The sequence below is a fragment of the Fukomys damarensis genome, unplaced genomic scaffold (genome assembly GCF_012274545.1).
Source record: "Fukomys damarensis isolate Sample0158 unplaced genomic scaffold, DMR_v1.0_HiC HiC_scaffold_5, whole genome shotgun sequence".
Classification (NCBI taxonomy): Eukaryota; Metazoa; Chordata; class Mammalia; order Rodentia; family Bathyergidae; genus Fukomys; species Fukomys damarensis.
The window spans coordinates 66,665,804-66,686,438 of record NW_022900917.1 but is presented as its reverse complement, the minus strand read 5'-3'; the positions used below and the strand labels follow the sequence as shown (position 1 = coordinate 66,686,438).

The following is a 20,635-nucleotide window of genomic DNA, read 5'->3' as shown; positions in this document are numbered from 1 at the left end:
TTCTAGTTCTGCTCCCAATAAAGCACACACTGCATCCCTGACTGCACCAGTCCAGACCCTGACTACTGGACACTGGCTCCCAGGGCCTGGCAGGGGTGCCCTGCTGGGGAAAGGCCAAAGATTGGGAGCCAGCTTGGTGGGACCAATGGATGGACACACCTGGTAAAACGTAATCAACTTTATTTTCCTTAAACCACAAAATAGAGTCTTTGGTTGTACAAACATCACTAGTTACAGTCTTGCCAAGAGATCCTGGCTTGGGAGGGGTTGGGAGTTTGAGCCAGAACTCCTGAGGGGTCTCTTCAAAATGCTAACACCCAGGTTAAAAGGCTCAGGGCAAGGGCAGTATTGGAGCTGGCAGTGCCCCCACCCCAAGTCCAGGGAGGCACAGCTCCCTAGGAGGGCACAGGGCCCAGGCCACGACGCCCAGCCCGCATGGCTCGGCGGCTGCTGCACAGCGTCACATCTTCAGGGCCCATGGCACCTGGTGAGGGCCTTCCCAGGAGCACCAGGGCCACCTCTCCATCCTCCTCCTGTGGGCCTGGGTAGGGGATGGGGACAGGGACACCATGAGCCCAGCATGGCCAAGGAATTGGGGAGCTTACCCCAAACTATGTGCCAACTCACCAGGACTGGGAGATGGTTCCAAGGACCTCAGCTCCTCCACAAAGTCTGGTGACTGTGATGGGGAGAAGGGCTGGTCAGGGCCAATCCCAGATCTGCCTGAAACCACCCACACCGCCTTGGCTGGCTCCCGGGCTCTGAGGCTCACAGAACTGGGTTGGGTCAGTGCAGAGCTGGGCTGAAATGGCAAGCAGGTGGGAAGACCCCACACCAGAGGAACAGGGCACAGAAGCAGAATGTGGGGTGGGGGACAGAAGGGTGGTACAGGAGTTGCAACCAGGTCCATGCACATGTTCGTGCAGAAGAAGGCCTGAAGGTACCAGTACCTGGATGTCATAGACAGGCCTGGAAGAAGGGAGGGCGGCAAATGCCCTGTAGTCAAACTTCTTTCCAGACAAAGGCTTGAAAGGATAGCATGAGGGGAGAAGAGGCACACAGAATTCGAGGGAGAGATAAGGACAGTGGGTGGGGGTGGTCTGGACCCGCTCCCTTGTGCTAGGGGGGTGCAGGGCTAAGTGAGAGCCTCTGGCTCCTCACCAGGCGTCCGGGCGAGGTGCTGGTCTGGAGGTTGAGGTCTGGAGGGACAAGAAGCTAGTGTTGGGAGAGGCCTACCTGGCAGGCTTAGCCCTCCCCTTCCCCCTAGACACATACCTTCCAAGGGGGTAGGTGATGGGGTGGGAGCAGGTGATGGGGCTTCAGCTAGACGCTCTAGGGGCCCTCGTTTGCTCCGGCCTTCCTGGGACTTGCTGAGAACCATCTGTGCTCGAAGGGCATCCTGCTCCAGAGACTTCATCCTGCAGGAAGCAGTGGGTGGGCAAAGCTAGGCCCTCAATGTGGCAGGGAGTGGGCAGGGCTTGGGCTTACCTAGCTGCTCTCCACAGTGCCCGCTTCTCGGCCTCTAGAGCCCGACGCTCTGCAGGGGACAGGGCCCGCTCGGGCACAGGCAGCTCTGGGCTCTGCATGCGCAGCCTCTCCTGATGGCGCCTCTCAGCTTTGGCTGTCCGCACAGGAGCACTGCCCACCATAGGTGGGGGTGACGCTGGGCTAGAGCTGGGGAAGGGGACAAGGCTTATTGCAGGCAAGGGCCTGCACTGGGCAAGGCTGGGGATAGGGTACTGTCCTCACCCTCCTGCAGGGCTTGGGTCGGCCCAGGGTGGCTCATCCTGCTGCTCCTCATCCAGGGCCTCCCCATCCACGGGAAGGCCTATGTTGGGTCCCATGGCTGCAGCCTCCTCCTCCCGTAGCATCTGTGCCCTCTTCTGCTGTAACTTTCGGGCTGTGGGAGATGGGAGGGTCAGGTCAGGTCATCAGGCAGTGGCACTTGGGCCCTTCCCACCGCTGCACTCCTCACCTTCCTCCTCCTGCATCTTCCGAAGATCATCAGCGCCCACTAGAGAGACACGTTTTGGGGGGCCCTCGGCCTGGGGCACCCGCACCTCCAGCTCAAAGTACTTCTGCCGCTCACGGAATGACAGCTGCTCAGGGGAGGCCGCTGGCCCTGGTGCAGGGGGCTGGGAGAAAGAAAGGCCCCTGAGACCTCATGGGTGTCCACTAGCTGTGTCACCCACCCACACTACATACATGGCGAAGAGCACTGCTTCCTACACACCTGAGTAGCACCATCCTCAGGAGGGTGTGCAGTAGGTACTGCTGCAAAGGCCCTGTAGGCCTGCTTCACATTGGCCGGCAGTTCATCTGGGGAGGATGGCTGGGAGCAAAGAGCTTGCATGAGCTGGGCTAGGGCAGCGGTCCCTGTTGTAGGCAACCCACCCAACCACCAGCTGTCCATACCGATTACCAACCCCCAGCCATCATCCTGCCCAGGAAGGAAGATTTGCCACCCCTACCCCCTGTGGGACACGGCACTCACAGAGCAGGGACCACCTCTCCCCCTAGGGGCCGGGGAGCCCCTTGGCCAGGCCTGAGCCAATGGCTGGATCACCCCCGGTTTTGTCTGCAAAGGGCAGGGGTGGGGGCCAGAGGAGGGTGGGGTGAGAGGTCCAGGAATGATGTGGGAGGGATGGGGTGAAAGAGGAGGGAAAATGGAGAGTGGGGGAGCCAAGATGGGTAACAGGGGTGGGGTGGACACTCACTGAATGCCTCTATGTTTGAGAGGCTGAGCCTGGGAGCTGGACTCTGAGGGAGCTCTTGCATGTACCCCACACTGTAGTGCACAGAAGGGATCCCCTGGCCTGGCCCTCCCCATGCAGCAAGCAGGGATAGGGCACCAGTACAAGCAGCCTAAGGGTTGAGCCCCTCTAGATACACAAGTCCAAGAGCTGCATCCTCCCCTCAAGAGGTCAGGTCTGGATAGGAAAGTGTCCCCATGAAGGCATGGTCTCCTGACAGCACCTCCCTAGGAGCTCTGCATACCAGCACCCAACTGTAGGCCCTGTGGGGCACCTATGATGGGGATGCTCACCTGCTGGCCAGTGGGGGAGCAGGGGTCTGAGGTCATCTTCCCTCCGGTCATCCCAGATGGTACCTGAAAAAGCCAATAGGTAGGGGAGGACCAGGCAGGTGCATTCCCTTATCTTCCCTCCGGTCATCCCAGATGGTACCTGAAAAAGCCAATAGGTAGGGGAGGACCAGGCAGGGCTGCATTCCCTAAGGGTGGGGGGGTAGGGGGTGGTTGGGGTGTGTGTGGGGAAGTAGGCAGCATAGGAACTCCTTCTTGGCTGGCTGAACTGTGCCAATTACCCACAGCTGTGCCTCTCCTCCATTACAGGATGCTGGACCCTGTCTCTTGTGAAGGCTTCCCTCTTGCGGTTGTTTTTAAGAGAAGAGTATCAGTGTCCAAAAGCCCCTGAATAGGCTCCCTCAGACCCTAGGTCCCACCTGGCTCTCTGGTGTTCTCCACTACTTGGGCAGCATCTTGGCCAATCTCCCCCCACCTAAACACTCCAGTCCTGCAGGTCTCCCAGTGGGCTACATATACCCTTTGGGAAGGAATAAGAACTGAATGTCCTTGCTGCCTGCCCCAGGCCCACAACTATTTGCAAGTCATGCCCAGCCCCGGGATCTCATGCACACCACTCCCCCCAGCTGCCCTGTCCCCACCAAGAGCCACTCTGCCTGCCACAGGCTGAGCTCAGGGTCACCCATACCCAGCTGCTTGGTTAGGACAAGGAGCCAGGGATATTCAAAGGACTCCCTCTGTACCTTATGCCCTCAGCTAAGAAAGAGGACAGTAGCACCTGCCTTGCATGGTTAAGGGTACACATTAAAGGTAGAATATACTGCCAGGTTAGGAGGATGAGCTCCCACAGGACAAATGCAGGCCCAAGGTAGTCTCCTGCAATCCAGCCTATGCCCCTACCTCAAAGGTTCCCTTCATGGTTGCCATGGTGCTTGTCTGGCTGGTAGTGGCCCCCCAGGTGAAGGGAAGGGTTTAACGCAAAGGAAACCAATAGGCAGGTGAGCAGGCAGGTGGGACGGGATACAATGCAGTACACAATGAGCACTGACCCTCTGCATGCTGCCAGTGTTGGGAACAGCGGCTAGGGCTCGGTAATCCAGTTTCAGGGGCTCTGGACTCTGAACCTGGGGGGAAGAGCACACACAATGCTAGTAGGGGCTGTATGTGCCAGGGACGTGGTCCCTGCTGCCTCACAGCTATTTTCACCCCTTCAGTGCTCCAATGGAAGGAGGCAGCCCAGGGCTCTTAACTAGGCTGTGTAGGACTCACTGTGGTCTCTGCAGCCTCAGGTCCCCAGGGCAGGGTCTGACCAGACAGCTCCTTCTCCTGTGAGCAAAGCAGACACAATCAGGACCTGGCACCTCAGCTCTGGGCCTGGGGCTGCCAGATACAGCTCATCCTGACCTTGCCTGGGCCCTCAGGACTTAGCTCCCGATCAATGGACGAGATGCTTTCCAGGCTGTTCCGGTGGCTGATTCCTGCCGCAAATGGGTTGGCAATGACACCTGGGGACACCTGAGAGAAGAGTAGGGTGATTGTAAGGGTCTTTGCTGACAAGGTCCCACCTCCAGGGCAGTCTGAAGCCTGGGCCCAGAGCAAGCCAGTAACATGCAGTGGACGCAGCCCGCACCTCAATACCTAAGGTGGCCTCCAGGAGCAACCTGCTGTGCCAGCAAGGACACTGTGCCCATCCCCAGTGTGCCAGAGACACAGGACAGCTGATGAACCTGGCTCACAGGGCTGCTGTGGGTACAGGCCATGTATGTGCAGGGTGGGACTATAGGACAGGGCAAAGACTGACTGGAACAAAGAAATGAAAACACCAAGACAGGAAGAAAGAGAGAGCAATGTGCCTGTGGCACAGACTGATGTGCCCAGACAGATATGTAGTGCTGAAGACATGCAATGTGGGTGCTTGGTGAGGGGCTGAAACTGAGGCCATGCTGCAAGAGGAAACCCACTTTGTTCTTCTAAGCCTCATGTAGCCAGGTCATCTATCAAAACCCAAGACTGTGCAGGGCATGGTGGTGCATGCTTATAACGCCAGCTACTTGTGGGGGCTGACGCAGGAGAATCACAAGTGCAGCGCAGCCCACGCAACTTAGTGAAATCTTGTCTCAAAAAAAGAAAAGAAGAAAAAGCAGAAAAGAAAACAAAAACCCAGAAACACTGGGAGTCTAGAAAGTAAAGATGCTGGGCACTGGGCAGGGTGAGTGGGACCAGGAAGCTAGGTGAAGGCAAGGAGAGAATGTGCTTGGATCAAGGGTACAAACAGGTGATGGCAAGGAATAGCTTGAAACACTGGGAGTCTAGAAAGTAAAGATGCTGGGCACTGGGCAGGGTGAGTGGGACCAGGAAGCTAGGTGAAGGCAAGGAGAGAATGTGCTTGGATCAAGGGTACAAACAGGTGATGGCAACAGGAATAGCTCACTTCTACCCTAAAAGGCACAAAACGGACCAGTTCTGGCCTTGGCCACCTCCCACCAGGGAGGAGCAGGCAGCAGAGTGGACAGTGAGGCATGCATGATCACCCACCTATGGGCAAGTCCCCAACTGCAGAGGGACACTCAGTGTGGGCTGAAACACAAACCCTGTTCCAAGCACTGGCAACATGTAGAGGGTATGTTACTGTTGCAAAAACCATTAAGATAATAAGAAAGAAATCAGCAGAGAGGAGCTGCTCTGACTTGAGAAGATGGAATTTAAAGTTAAAAGTGTCAAGTAGGCACTGGAAGACACGGTAAAAATGAAGGTACTCTACAAAAACAGTGCCATGATCATTAACTGTAAACCCTAAACAAATGAGCAGCTTAATACAGAAAGTAAAGACCACTACAAAGATGTGCTCTAAATTAACACAAACAAGAGACATAACTGTAGGTCTTCTAAATACTGACAACACTAACAACAGCAAACAAAGTTCCTACCTTTGTTTCTGGAATGATGTGGTCAAAAAGCTACTAAGCAGGTAGGCCCAAGAGAGGCAGAAGGCCCAGCAGAATGAGGAGGACTGTCTCACACACACAGGAACCATATAGAAAATTAAAGCAGTGAGGATGAGGAAAGCTGGTTTCCCAGGTCAGAGAAGACCACTTGCATAGAGAGGCTGATCCATGGGCTGACTGGAAGGCAGATAGTACCACAAGACAGCCTCAGGCTTCCCAGAGCTCCAGAAAGAAACACAGGTAGCAATGGTCATGTGGTCCCTAGACTACAGCACCATTATAGCAATCCACTGCCCAGCACACAGACTGTGGCTCCTAAATGTCACTTCCCACTAGAAGAACCTGTACTCCCTAGAGAAGTGGCCAGCCAAGCTGGGCAGGAAAGTACAAGAGAAGCCAAAGTGTCTCGGTATTCAGAAAGCAAGGACATACTCAGAACAGGAAAGTCAGACACTCTCCAGGCACCTCCAGCACAGGAGAAGATCCAAGTTCAGTCTATACTGCATGTTTATCTTGTTTGCACCATGTAAGCCAGGGACCATCTGTACTAGAAGCTTGGGCCAGTGTGATCAGGAGGAAGATGGGCAGAACAGGATCACAAAAAAAAAAAAAAAAAAAAAAAAAGACAATTTTTTTTCCGCAGTACTGGGGATTGAGCTCAAGACGCTGAGCTTGTGAGGCAGGTGCAGTGCCAATGAGCTAAATCCCGGCCTAAAGAAGACAATTTTTGAAGAGGAGAGAATTAGCTTCTTAATACAAAATATGTGAAAGAGTAAAGTGCAAAGTTTTCTTGGGATGTCTGCACTGATCCAGACTGCTTAGGGATATGACAGTGGTTAGACGGGTGTGTGCCCCATCACCACCACCTTTATGGACAGAGACTGAAGAGTAGAAGGCCAGCAGCTGGCAAGGCCCAGAGGTAAGAAAGAACCTGGTTTCTCCAAAATGCAAGAGCCCTGAAAACACTCAGATCCCAGACCACAGACCAGGAGAATCCGAATCAGTAATCCCTGCTGTCCCAGAGCACCAGGTGACATGGCTTCTGCCAAGAAACAGCAAATCCAGCTGGCCAGGACTAATGAGAACTATTTTTTTTTTGTTTTTGTTTTTTTTTTGTTTTTGGAGACAGGGTCTCACTATGTAGTTGAGACTGACCTGGAATGCACTATGTAACCCAGGCTGCTCTCGAACTCACAGTGATCCTCCTGCCTCAGCCTCCTGAGTGCTGGGATTACAGGCGTGTGCTACCATGCCCGGCTTTAATGAGAACTATTAAGAAAACCAGGGCAAGCAAGGAATGCTGGAAGAACATTAATTTATTAGGAACTTTGTAGATTTGTTCAGAACAGAAAACCAACAAAACTTTTCAAAAGAGAATGGAAAATATGGGTGACTTGACCACTTAAGCTTTAAAATATACCATAAAGCAACAGCAGGTGCACAGTGTGGCACTGGCCAGAAAGGACTTGTAGCCCACTGTGACTGAGCCTAAAAATGAGCCCTGGGACACATGCAATTTAAAACAGCACAGGCATGTATCCTCAAATCAGCAAAGAGAAAACCAGCTAGTCACATAAGTACTGTTGGAGGCTGAGGCAGGAGGATTACTGCAAGTTCAAGACTAGTTCTAGGCTATATAGTTAAGTTCAAGGCCAGCATTATCTATATTCAGTGAACCTGTCTCAAAAACACACACAAACAAAAAAACACCACTATCATGAACAACAAAAGCACTGTTGGGAGAATTAGTATCTAATAACTTGCAAATTCCAGAGGGACTTACAGAGCTGTGTTTTTGACAGAGTCCTATTTTGTAGTGCAGGCTGGCCTTGAACTGACCACGTAGCCTAGGCTGGCCTCCCTCTAACTTGCAGCAATCCTTCTGCCTCAGCCTCCCAAGTGCTGGGATTATAGGCATGTGCCAACATACCTGGCAAAGTTGCACTTTTAAAAAACTGTGTAAGTACTGGAGAAACATAGGATGAAGTTTTTATGATCCTGCAAATGTGACGGTTCCCTAAGCAGAAACAACAATCTAGAACTTCTAAAGGACTTAGCTCATAAATATGTTTTTGGACCAAAAAGATACTATTTTAAAAAGAAAACTCTGAATAACAAAAAAAACAGCCATGTGCTGCAGAGCATAAGACAGATATCCATGCTGACAAGAGTGTGGCAGGCACCTATGACATACAGTAGCTGAGCAGCCATGCATCCTAAGACAAGATCAACACCCTGTGGGGAAGGGAGTCACAGAATGGAGATGGCTACTGGGGGCAGAAGACTTTGGCCCACATTGCTCACTTCCTGCTGGGGAGAACAGACATGATGGGTATGTGCCAGGCATAGCAAGGACACCTTGTGTCACACAGCAGGACCAGAGGCAGAGCCCAGGGAACACAGGCCTGATGATAATACAGGGCATGCTAGTCCTATTCTCCTGGAACCTCATGCTTTCTGAGGCTTCTCTCTTTAAATTAAAAAGTTTAAAATAAGCAGCCAGGCATGGTGGTGCACACCTGTAATCCCAGCACTCGGGAGGCTGAGGCAAGAGGATCACTGTGAGTTCAAGACCAGTCTGGGCTACATAGTGTGTTCCAGTCTCAACTACATAGTGAGACGCTGTCTCAAAAAAACAAAACAAAACAAAAAAAAACCCCCAAAAGTAAATGTATTGAGTGAAACACTTTTAAATATACAAATTTGAATGAGTAAACAAAAGGTGAGGCTTTCTCTAGGAACAAGACCATCCAAGGCGTAAGTTCTAAGAGAAATCTGTCCCCAAGACCAGCAGGACTCCTGTAGGGATGAGGGCCAGTCTTGACACCTCCAATGCAGTTCACACAGGCTCTAGCCAGGAACAAAAAGGGCACAGGCAATCTCATTTTCTATTAGGGTGACCCAAGGCTGACAGCCTTGGGGGGCATTTTCAGGGTGGCATCTCAGAAGTCATCACCATCCCAAGATTCACAAGAGAGCCAACCTGACATGACTCCTTATCTCTGGTGGTCCCAAGGGTCTGAAGCATTGGGGAATGGTGACAGAGCCACCAGCACCCATTGACCAGCAGGATGCTGTCTAGGCAGAGCTGGCCACTGCAGGGAGAAGTCCCTTGGAGACCCATTTGGCAACCATGATGAAAGGTTCCAGGAACGGCAGGTGGGAAGGGGATGAGATAGCATGAGCCCCCAAAAGGCACTGAAGCTGCAAGATGAAGTCTAGTACTGGAAGACAGACAGTCTTCCTTTGTGTCAAGAGGGCAAGAGGGCAGCTGAGGCCCTATTCTGGCCCAGTGTCCTGCTATCAGGCAAGATAGTACGGAAGAAGCTCTGCTTAGGGGTGAAATGGGGCCAGGGAGAGGCAGGAGGCCACAGCTGAGATAGGGGGCACCTGATGCAGTCTGCAGGACAAGTGATGCCACTCTGTCTGGCTTCTCTGACAGACTACACAGGTGCCCAGAGCCACCAGACAGCACAAAGACAGGGCTTGAGGAGAAGACAACCTGGCATGGCTGATGCAGTACTGCCAAGTGCTCCCTAAGCTGAGGGGAAAGACTCTGCCACCCAGCCCATGATCCTAGGCAGTACCTGTGCCCTTCCAGGTCACTAACCTCCAGGGTTGTGGTGGCACTGGTGTCAAAGCCATCACAGATAAGCACAGTGAGGTTGTCACCCACACTGCGCAGCAGCTGCACTGCTTCTGCGTGCGTCAGGCCCAGGAGGCTCTGCTGGTTCACCTCCAGGAGCCGTAGCCCCACACGTAGGCGGCCATCACGCCCGGCCGCCCCTGTAGGGCTCACCTGTGGGCAGAGTGGAATGAGACCCAGTGTCTGGCACATACCTGCCCACCAGCAAGGCCAGGCCCTTACCTTGGAGATGAAGATGCCTTCATCTGTGGGGTCACAGGGGTTCCCTGCATGACCCTTGGCGCCCCCCCGGATACTGATGCCCAGCTTCTCCCCTGGGGCCTTCTGGATGCAGAGCTCCCGCATTCCTGGGGGTGGTGGGTCCCTTCTCACGAGTAAGGACAGCTCTAGGCAGGGCCGGAGCAAGGCACTAACAGCCTCTTGGTGTGTGGCCTCCCGAACGTCCTGCCCATTTACTGCCAGGATGCGGTCACCAACCCGCAGGCCACATCGAGCAGCAAGGCCTCGTGGGAGCACCTGTTGGAGAGGATGGTAGCATGTTGTGGGCTAGGGCCTCACTCATCTGTGCCAAGGGTGGCCTGGTACAGAACCACCCTAGGCCCACCTACCTTGGAAATGAAAACACCAGGCTCCTGGATACCAAATGGATGGCTGGAGTGGTCAGAGCCCCCGACAATACTAAGCCCCAGAGGGCCCCCGGCTCTTGGTAGACAGACTTCCTGGGGATAACAGGACAGAGTGGAGATGATGAGCTGAGGGTGGAGCAGTTAGGTCTTTGGAATGGAAGGGTGAGGTCTCAGTACATCTGCTGACCCTTTCCATTCATTAGCAGGGAGACTTGTGCTGAGGCAGATGATGCTCATACCCAGTAGGCTGACTGCAGAGCAAGACACCAGCCTCTCAAAGGGCACACTGCTTTCTGTCCTGATACCTGGAGCCAAGTATACATCCACCAGAGTGACTAGGGAGCAGGTTTCTCACCTCCACTGGGTATGGTCCTTCCAAGGTTGCAGTAAGCAGACTAGGAGCTAGCCTGGGCAGTCCAGGCTCCCCAGGGGTGGCAGCAGCAGCAATGGTGGGGGGTGAGGAGGAATGTGGTGGGGGACTAGGAGGGGAGGGCCCCCCAGTCTCCCGTTCCAGCAGCAGGGCAATGGTAGGGGAGGCAGAAGTCAGCAGAGAGACGGCGTGGTCATGCCTGGCCTCCGTCATGTCCACCCCATTGATCTGTAAGGGCATACTCAAGTCAGGGAGAGTGGGTGGTAGAGGGTGCTGGGCAGGCCCCACCTGCCCCAGCTCACCGAGAGGACACGGTCGCCGACCTGTAGAGTGCCTGCCCGGTGGGCAGCACCCCCCTCAGCAATGCGGGAGATGAAGATGCCCTGTGTGTGGGGGGGTGTTTTGCTACTGGTGAGGCAATGGGCATGGACAGCACGCAGTCCAGCACCAATGATACCTCTGAAGCCTCACCCTGTGCCCAGGACACATTGCCTTACCCCATCGCCTGCCCGGTAGGGCGTGGAGCCTTTTCCCCCAGCGATGCTGAAGCCCAGCCCCTTCTCACTGCGCACTAGGCAGGCTGTATGGCGCTGGTGCAGAGGCCCAGGGGCCTCAGGTTGGAGTAGGGGCAGGCGAAGGCCACATCCTCGCCACTCCCGGGGACTGTAGTCATCTTCAGGCCGCAGAGGTGTGACAGTGACTGCATTCTCAGGCTCTACCATGCGTTCTCGCCATACACGCATCTGTACGGTAGCACCAGCCCCACGAAGTGCCTCCACAGCTTCATGGTGCTCAGCATCCTGCAAGGCCACGCCATTCACCTGTGGGTGGAGGGGAACAGAAGCTGTGGCACACATTAGCACCCAGCCCAACCCAGACAGTGCACTGAGATACATGAAGGCTTTGCACATGTTCCCCTCTAAGGAAGGGAAGATCAGGGTACAAAGTGAGAGGGCTGGCCCTAGGGCTCCAGTAGATGAGTCCCATGTGTGCATCCCCAAGGCCAGGACGCAGGTGGCCATGGGAAATAGGATACTGAAACCCCACTCTTACTCCATTGCCTTTGTTTGTTTTTGTTTTGTTTTTTGAGACAGGGTCTCACTATGTAGTTGAGACTGACCTGGAACTCACTATGTAGCCCAGGCTGGTCTCGAACTCACAGCGATCCTCCTGCCTCAGCCACCCGAGTGCTGGGATTACAGGAGTGCGCCACTGCGCCCAGCCTCCATTGCCTTTGGACAGGAGCTCCTAGGCAGAGGCTGGGATGGAAGCCAAGCATTCCCACCTAACATGTCCCTGGCTTGAGCCCCCAGGTCCCCATCTGTGCTGGTGGGACGGAGAGCCTTCTTGTAACTCCCTGACAGCCAGAGGCTTAGGGCCAATCCCACACACTCCCAGGACAAACTCCTGGACACTCCAGGGCTGCTAGAGGTCTGACCCATTCTAGATCTTCCCCTTTGCTTTTGGGATGGCCAGCACCTTTCACCATGTCTCTTGGCTAGATAGGGATCTCTCTGGGTGCTGGCAGCTGGGCCCCACAGCCTCAGTCAGACTTAGGGGCCTCGGTTCAGAACTCTTAAAGGGGGTGGTTGAAGCAGCCATCTCTTAATGGAGGCAGCCAAACACATCAATAAGCAGGACTGTGCACCCTATCTAAGGAATAGCTACAAAGCTTGTGAAATGTCACCACTTACCTCAAGAAGTTTGTCACCCACTCGGACCCCAGCACGGGCAGCAGGGCCCTCCTCTGACACACGAGAGATGAAAATGCCCTGGAGAACAAGAAGGTCTGTCCATATGATCCAGGCAAAGGCTGCACAGGGGCCCTTGTCCTGCCCCATCTAGGAGAAGCACTGTGGTAGCTGGGGAAGCCCTGGAAGACACTGGGCAGAGAGAGACTATGCTCTGCTGACCCCAGCCCTGGCCTGCTCTCTGCAAAGATCCCCAACATGCATGAAAGAGAACAGTGGGCCTGGAGGGTGCAAGATGATCTAAGAAAAGGCGCTGACCCCAGAGCTACCATAAGAGAACGAGAAGGCAGACTAGGCTGTGGAGACAGCAAGCAGTCTAGGCACCTGCAAGTCACCCTGATTTCAGCAGGAACATATTCCTGGGTCTGCTCAGTGTCTCAGGCCTAAGCCCTGCACTGAAGAATGTGTGTTCTCCCGGAGGTAGGCAGAATACCCAGAAGATAGTGGCCAAGAAGTCAAGGGGAAGCACCTCACACCCTTAGAGCAATGAGGAGGCTCCAAGATTGTGTGGGCAGGCCTAGTGATAGCCTGGGCAGCTGCTCACCTCGTCGTCTCCCTTGTAGGGGGTGGAGCCCTTGCCTCCCGCAATGCTGATGCCCAGGCCCCCTGTCTGCCGCACAATGGTGAGCATCAGCTGGAAATAGAGCAGATTCAGTGTTGGGAGGGCCTGTGTGGTCAAGTGCTGGCTGCAGCAGGAGCATGTATGGTAGTCCAGGACTGCCCTCCTCCAGGGTGAGGCCTTATCCCATATCAACAGCCGAATTACTTCAAGGATCATGGGCAAGAAGACAAGAAATGCCACAGAGCCTCCACTTGTGCTCTGGGGGCAGGCTGCCCCGGGACAGAGATGGGTTCTTCCTGTCAGGGGGTCATCAGGCCCCTGTGGGACCCCAGTTCTATGGCAGCTGCTGAGGACTCTTCCAGAAGGGGTATCATTTGAGTGCTAGGGTGGGAGAGGTAAGAGCCTGCAGCCCAGGAAGCAATGTCAGAGCAGAGAGCAGCAGTGAGCAGTACAGACCTCTTCCTCCTCAATGCGAGCAGGCTCTATCAGCAGGTTATTGGCCTGGTCAAACGACACCCCCTGTTAGGACAGGACCAGCGAGGCATGCGGGTTAGCCACCACTGGGGACCACCACCGCCTCATCCAACCCTCACCATGAGCAGACAGGACAGGAGGAAGGCCACACCAAGCTCCCAAGGCCCAAGCTGGCCTCTCCCCACCTAGGCAGGCACTGCCCTGGGCATAGGGTCTCTCTGGTCTATAGGGTCTGCCAGGCTGTGGGCTTGGCTGACTGGGCTAGAGGCTCCAGGTGGGGCAGAGCCAAAGCTTGGCTGTCCCTGATTCAACCCTTAGGTCCTCTCAGCTGTTACATGTCCTCAGCCCATGCCCAGGATAGGGGTGCAATGAGGACATAAAGATGGGGCCTCTGGCCAGTATGGGGCTTTTCTGATGGGTCCCCAGTAAGTAGGCAGGCCCCTCTGTGAGCCACTGAGAGTAAACTCAAGGGCCAAAAAGGGTGTGCCTGGAGCTATGAGGCCTGATGAGGCAGGTAGGTGACCCCCAGGCTCATAGGTTAAGTACACAGGCTGGTAGGAGGCCCTCTATCCTCAAGGCAAAGAGGATCCTAGAAGCTGCCAGCTCTTGGGCAGGGGAGGACTGTGCCCAGGGCCCCTGGCACAGATGGCCTGAGGGACACAGAACATGTCTGTTCATAGGTTCTCAGCACCCTCTTTGACTGCCAGATGTCAGGACAATGCTGGCCTAGGGACCTACCACTAACTGTGACTAAGATAGGTGTCAAGATGACTTGGGGTTTGAGTTTGAGTGATAGACACACGTCGGCAGCAATGCCAATCACAACAGACATACCCACCACAGCCAGGGGGTCAATGGGCCAAGGCTTGACCCAGGCTGGTTTGTGTGGGTGAGACCCACCTTGACAGAAGGTGCAGAAGCCACGGCCTCTTCTCTGTCCTCCTCCTCTGTGGTAGCATCTCCTTCTTCCTCAGCCCTCTCCTCCTCTTCTTCCTCCTCCTCCTGGGCCCGAGGAGCCCAGGGTGTGTGGGGGCCATTGTGCCAGCCTGCTGGCCCTGCAGGGTCTTCCCCAGCTGGCTGTATCCCCTGCAGCAGGGCTGCAACAGCCTCAGGCTGCGGAAGCTTGGAGATCTTGAAGTGCTTCTTGTAGTGGGGTGTGTCCTTGCGGATAAGCCGCTGCCTGCCTCCTGGCAGGGGCCAGGGGGCCTCAAGCTGCCCCTCCTCACTCTCGATGTCTTCCCTGGGCAACAGTGTGTCCTCTGCAAAGTGCACTGTGGGCTGTGAAGGTCTAAGAATGAGGGTGCAGCCAGGCTCTGACACCCCTGCCTTCTAGGGAGCTGGGCTCTGTTGGTGGGGTTCATAGGGAAGCCCTGCAGCAAAAGGCAGGTATCAGGGCTAGGCCAGGGGCGTGGATTTGGGAGAGCTGCCTGCAGTGTGGTGGGGAGCACCATGATGTAGCAACTCAGTACTGATTAAACCTGGGTCCAGAGGAGTTTTTCAGAAATATGCGTACCCCAGATGGAAATACAGGGAATATATAAAGGCCAGCAAGTGGTCAGCAAGTAGATGACAAATATAACGCCTGACTAAAGAGTTCTGTAAGGACCCTCACACCAGCCAAAGGCAGCCCCTCTTCAGCGTGGCCCTTACCCATAAGACTACCAGTCTGTTGCTGTTTCTGGGGCAAACTCTGTACAGGGGAAGCCCATTTATGTCTCAACCTTGCCCAGCTGTGATCTGGCACAGCCCAGGAACCATCCACAAAGGGCAAGCAGCCTCCACCTCACAGGCCCTGCTGGTCCCTGGCCTCACCTCATCATAGTCCTCCTCCACATCCTCTTCCTGGCCATGTGGTGTAGCTTCCTGCTGCTTAGCCTCTGGTTCACCCTCAGAGGCTGTGTCGGCCGATGGGGCAGAGCCTTCACTCAAGCCAGACTCTGTGCTCAGTCTCTTCTCCTGTAGCAGGCAATAATATCAGGTTGTGCAGGAGCTTGCCACCTGCAGGCTGCCTACCAGGAATGTCCCCACACTGAAGGCCTCTGCTGTTGTGACCATAGCACACCCCCAGATGCCCAGGGAAGCCCACTGTCTCTACAATTATGGGCATATAAAGCTGTGATTCTGCAACTGGCCTCTGGGAAAACCTTTCCCCTAAAGCAAAACAAGGACGGTATGAGTCCCAGGAAGCCTGCCTGATGTGGATACATGTCTAGCATCACTCTCCCCATCACTAATCCTGCTGCACCCTGAGGCACAAAAACGTTTCCCAGTTCTGATGCTGGAAGCTTAAAGTGAGTAGCCAGCCTGTGCTGATCCAGCACCAAACTCCTGCCCGTGTGCTAATGGTACAAGTCACACAGCTCTCCAGAGGCCTGCCCCCAAGCCAGATCTCCATCCCCTGTGCCACCAGAATACCTGCCTGCCTGCCCCAGATCCTCTTTAGCTTATCCCATCCCCTTCCCCGCACAGTGAGCCCACACCCAGCATGCCCAGGACATCTAGGGCTCCACATACCTCCTCAGTGGGCGAGGGGAGTCTGAGGTCGGGCTTGCAGGAATAGGCCTCGCTCCGGCGCTCTTCAATGCCTCTCTTCATCACCTTGAGCTCACTGGGGTGAGGAGTTGCTCGACGCTGCAGGCCCTGGAGGGGGACAGGGATGAGGGACAGAGGCAGAGGTCGTGGTCAGGCAGGGGTGGGGCAGAGGTGCACCTCCCAGGGTCCCCACCCTCCCATACCCGCTTCTCAGCAGCAGCCTCCTCAGTGTCCTCATCGCCTTCAGGAGCCTCCAGGAACTGGATCACACTGACACGGCTCAGCGGGGCATCACTCCAGGTCTCTGAGGGGCTCCCATGCTGCCCAGGATCCTCTGCAGGAAGCAAGTGTCAGAGGCCCAGGCCTGACTCCTCACTTCACCTCACCTCAGGCCACATCTACTCCATCAAAGACATAATCACTAGCAACCTACCGAGGCTGGGCAGGGGCTGCTGAGGCAGCAGGTAGCAGGTGAGCACCTTCTCGCCAGTCTGGGCATCGTCCTCAGTCTGGAAGCGGAGCATGGGCTGAGCCTGGTTCTCGGCCAACCACAGAGCCTTGAGGTTGAGGTGGGTGAGTGCAAATGGCAAACTCCGCAGCCTGGGGACCAGGAAGACACGGTTATCCTGTGTCAGAATGCAGTCAGGTCCGCGGGGACCAGGCAAGCACTCACCGGTTTCCAGCCACATCAAGCACGTGCAGCTCGGCTGTGTGGGCCAGTTCAGGAGGCAGCATGGCCAGGCGGTTGTCTCTCAAGGAAAGAACACTGAGTGCCACACAGCCTCCGATCTCAGGTGGCAGCACCTCAAGGTGATTCCGGTCTACATTGAGGTTGGTAAGCTTGGTCAACTTTCCTAGAGACCGTGGCAGGGCCTGGCAAGGAGAAAAGAGGTCAGAGGGCGGGTGGCAGAGCCCCTTAAAGTTAGGAAAAGAAAGAGGAATGCCTTTTGGGCAGGTAAAATGTGGTGAAAACCGTGGCTAGCTCTTTCCAGTGCTGGGGACCACGATCAGGGATCTGAACGTGAGACCAATTAATACTCTGTTTTGTACCCTTCTTCACCTAGAGTCACCAAACAGTCTGTTGGGCCATCCCAGACCTTCAACTACAACACACCTGGCCCTTTCCTACAGGTACGCCTATTCCTGATTTCCTCCAGCTGTGTGCCTATGGCCTGTCTGATACCCCAGCTGCCCTTTGTGACCAAGGCTCCCTTTTCTCTCTTGCTGTGATGCGGCATCTCACAAAGAGGCAATCCTATAGACATCCCATCCATAGGCAAAATGTTTCTCCTCAGTCTGAAGAGCAGCATCACCATGGCCATGCCTAACCCTAACCCTACAGCTCTGCTCTTTCAGCTCTGCCCAGGGCAGATGTGCTCGAAAGGCAGTTTGCTTTCCGCCCCTGCCTTCCCTCCAGTCTTTCCCCAGTGCTATACCACAGACCAGGAAGAATACCCTAAATGCTTTATTCCCACTAGCAAGTCCCTGCCCTGAACTGAAGACCTCTTCCTTGCCTTATCCTGGGCCAAAGGGTGTCCCTCCACAGTAGTCCCCAGGGCCAAGCCACCACTAGCACCTGCTAGTATGCAACACGTACCGCTACCAGCAGGCTTCACGCTCTGCTACATGCTGGCACCCTACCCCACTGCATGCTCTGCAATCCCAATCTTTTATCTCAAAGTAACTCTGAAATTAACTCCCTATAAAAGCTGAGATAGAGCCTGGCACCCCAGAGCTGCCCTACCGTTAGCAAGTTCTCCGTGAGAATCAGTTCAGAGAGGTTCTCACAGTCCCCAATGGCTTCTGTCACCTCACACAACCGGTTCTGGTCCACCTTCAGGATAGACAGCTGCTTCAGCTGACCTGGTGCCAGGAAGACACAGCAACTAGGCTCTCAGGCCCAGGATGAAACAGTGCGTCCAAACCACCCACACAACAGAGAAAGGCCCACAGAACCTGCCCCCACCCACACCCCTGCCATCTCCACGGGTACTAAGGGCTTCCAGAACCCAAACTAATGTAGACACTTGTTCTTCCCCATTTCCCACTGAACTGACTCCACCTACTTGATGTTCTTTGAAAAAAATATCAAGCACCCATGGCTCTGGCCATCCATCCCTTTTGCCATCCCATCCTTACCACTCTACTCAAGCTGCCCTGGCTCTGTGGGCTGTAACCTAGCCTACCCAGTACCTCAGTGGAGCCTCAGCGTACCCTCCCCTCAGAATGCCTCCAGCCTGGGTAGTTTGGGGCCTCACCTAAGATGCTGCCTAGCACCTTGCCTGACAGCACAAAGAAGTGAGGCCCCCAGAATACACTCACCAATGCCATCAGGTAGCCGCTGCAACAAGTTCTGGGAAAGTAGCAGGTCTGTGAGCAGCACCAGCCCACCTAGCTCCACAGGAAGTTCTTCCAGTCGATTCTCTGACACATCTAGGCACACCAGCCGCCGCAGGTTCCCAAGCTCCTGAGGAAAGGCAGAATGTCAGAGAGCAGCAGCCAGACGTGAGAGCCTGGTCTCATCTTCACTCACCGGGGGCAATGCTGACAGTTGGTTCCGGTCGAGCCACAGCTCCCGAAGGTTGGGCAGAGCTCCCAGAGTATCAGGCTACAACAGAGAGCAGGGACAAGAGAAACCAGAATGACTGTGGAGAATCCCTGCTTTCACCTGAAGGGGTGGCTCCTATACCATACATGCCCTTCCCCCAAAGGCTCCCACCGCACCAGCACTTCCAGATCATTGCCTCCCAGATCCAGCTGTTCCAGCTTGACCAGGAAAGACAAGGACCTGTAGAAAAAAACAGTTGGTATGGGGCCACAGGACCAGGTCCCTGTAAAGCTCCACCCAGTAGGGTGGAGGCCCAGAGTACTCACGAAGGGAGAGACTTGAGCAGGTTCTCTCGGAGCTCCAAGGTCACCAGGTTGGCCAGGCTAAAAGAAAGACCAGGGGCTGAGGCTGAGGAAGACAGGGCTGAATTGAATTGTCCCCCAGACCCTTTCACCACACAGGTACTCACTTGCCCACATCCCCAGGCAGTGCCTGCAAAGACACGTCATTGAGGGCCAGGTGGGCCAGGCTGCGCAGCTGTGTGAAGCCATCAGGGAGCCTGGGGGAAGAAACAGAGGACCTCAGATGCCAAGAGCAGGTGGGCAGGGCTGTGGGTGATCCCCCATGGAAAGATGCCACCCACCTGGACAGGGGGTTCCCACTGAAATCCGCAATCTCCAAAGCTTTACAGAACTTGATACTTTCAGGTATCTCAGGGATATCTGTGAGGGAGAGTCACCATCGATAGATGCCCACAGCTTCTAGGAGCTCCTGGGTGACCCCAGCCAACCCCTGGCCTGCCCACCATTCCGGGACACATCCAGCTCCACCAGCTGCATGAAGTTGGCCACTTCGGGTGGTAACCGCTGGATCTCGTTGTCGCTGAGGCCCAGCTTGCGTAGGTTCAGCAGCCGAAAGAAGGGCTGTGGGTGGGAGGTAAGGTCATGTGGGATGGGTTGTGCAGTGAGACACTCTGATGGTAGCAAAAAGCTCCTGGACACAGTGGGTCCAGACGTCTAATCATAACACCCCAGTTTGCTCTGAGAAGAGCAAGGACATTCTTGGCACAAACCCCACCATCATCACATTCAACTCTCTACTCCTGTCTCTGAATGGATGCAGCTCCAGCCACATGTCACCTTCAGGACTCCATCTGCCACCTGAACTGATTTTTCTACCCACAGATGAACCTTTCAGGGGCCACACTGGATTCTGTTACTGTACCCTAGCAATGAGCAAAAAGAACATGGCAAAAACCATTACAGTAACAGTAACAAATGCAGCAAAGCACCACAAACGTGCAAACCTACAAGGAGACTACCCACACAGGTTATCCACACGGGTCCTGCAGATGCCCACAAGGCAGAACTATCACACCTGGCGTGGTGGCACACGCCTGTAATCCCAGAACTCAAGAGGCTGAGGCAGGAGGATCACTGAGAGTCCAAGACCAGCCTGGGTTACACAGTGAGTTCCAGAGCAGTCTGAACTACATAGTGAGACCCTGTCTTCAGGAAAAAAAAAAAAGAACTGTCACAGCCAGGCTCAGAAGTGAGCCACACCCTCCACAGAACCCAGCCCCCAAACATAAGGTCACTCAATCCCCTTTCTGAAGAGAAAATCTAATATAACCTGTTTCCTTTGGCCTCCTTTGTGGAATGGCCTTAGAAGAAAAACAAACTGACCGGAAAAAACACGGGCAATAAGAAGTGGCTTCTTCACAGATTAGAGCAGAGATTCTGTGCTGGACATGTTAGGGAGGCAGCCCGGCACACAGGACGGAAAGGAGCCAGGGCAGTGATAAGTCCAGACCCCCACCTCCAGAGCAGCCCAGCAGGGTATCCATCACCACAGCAGACCCACCCCTGACCCATCCACCTCGCGGGCCCCAATGCTTTCCACTCTTCTGTTGCTTTTCTGGACTGTCCGCTCAATCCCCAGGAAAGTACGTGAAGACCGCTGCCACCTGGTGCCTGCGTAGGGTGGGGCTGGCTGGGGCGAACCAGCAAGGCCCGCTGCAGGGTCGGTGTCCCGCCGGAGCAGACCTCGCCGAAAGCTCGGAAGCGGGCACCGGGCGGCAGGTGCAGCAGCTGCTCACCTTGGGTAGTTCGCGCAGCTGGTTGGCGTCGAGCAGCAAC

The 20,635-nt window shown here is 54.9% G+C and overlaps 1 protein-coding gene across 1 annotated transcript; it reads right to left on the bottom strand.

Annotated features, from left to right (window-relative positions):
• Window positions 1-82: 82 nt before the first annotated feature.
• Scrib (scribble planar cell polarity protein) lies at window positions 83-20,634 on the bottom strand (the record flags this gene model as incomplete). Its single annotated transcript, XM_010630683.3, has 38 exons — window positions 83-541; window positions 628-679; window positions 951-1,025; window positions 1,162-1,199; window positions 1,276-1,418; window positions 1,489-1,674; window positions 1,750-1,900; window positions 1,976-2,135; window positions 2,234-2,332; window positions 2,495-2,578; window positions 3,047-3,109; window positions 4,093-4,167; window positions 4,313-4,369; window positions 4,448-4,558; window positions 9,599-9,787; window positions 9,857-10,150; window positions 10,243-10,353; window positions 10,616-10,858; window positions 10,933-11,013; window positions 11,128-11,451; window positions 12,325-12,402; window positions 12,926-13,015; window positions 13,400-13,462; window positions 14,318-14,695; window positions 15,230-15,373; window positions 15,932-16,057; window positions 16,153-16,283; window positions 16,383-16,549; window positions 16,623-16,822; window positions 17,694-17,812; window positions 18,272-18,416; window positions 18,483-18,557; window positions 18,674-18,737; window positions 18,824-18,880; window positions 18,967-19,056; window positions 19,141-19,219; window positions 19,303-19,420; window positions 20,596-20,634. Coding segments are annotated over 38 exons (4,845 nt in total), but the record flags the coding sequence as incomplete, so codon positions are not given.
• Between the last annotated feature and the right edge of the window lies 1 nt (window position 20,635).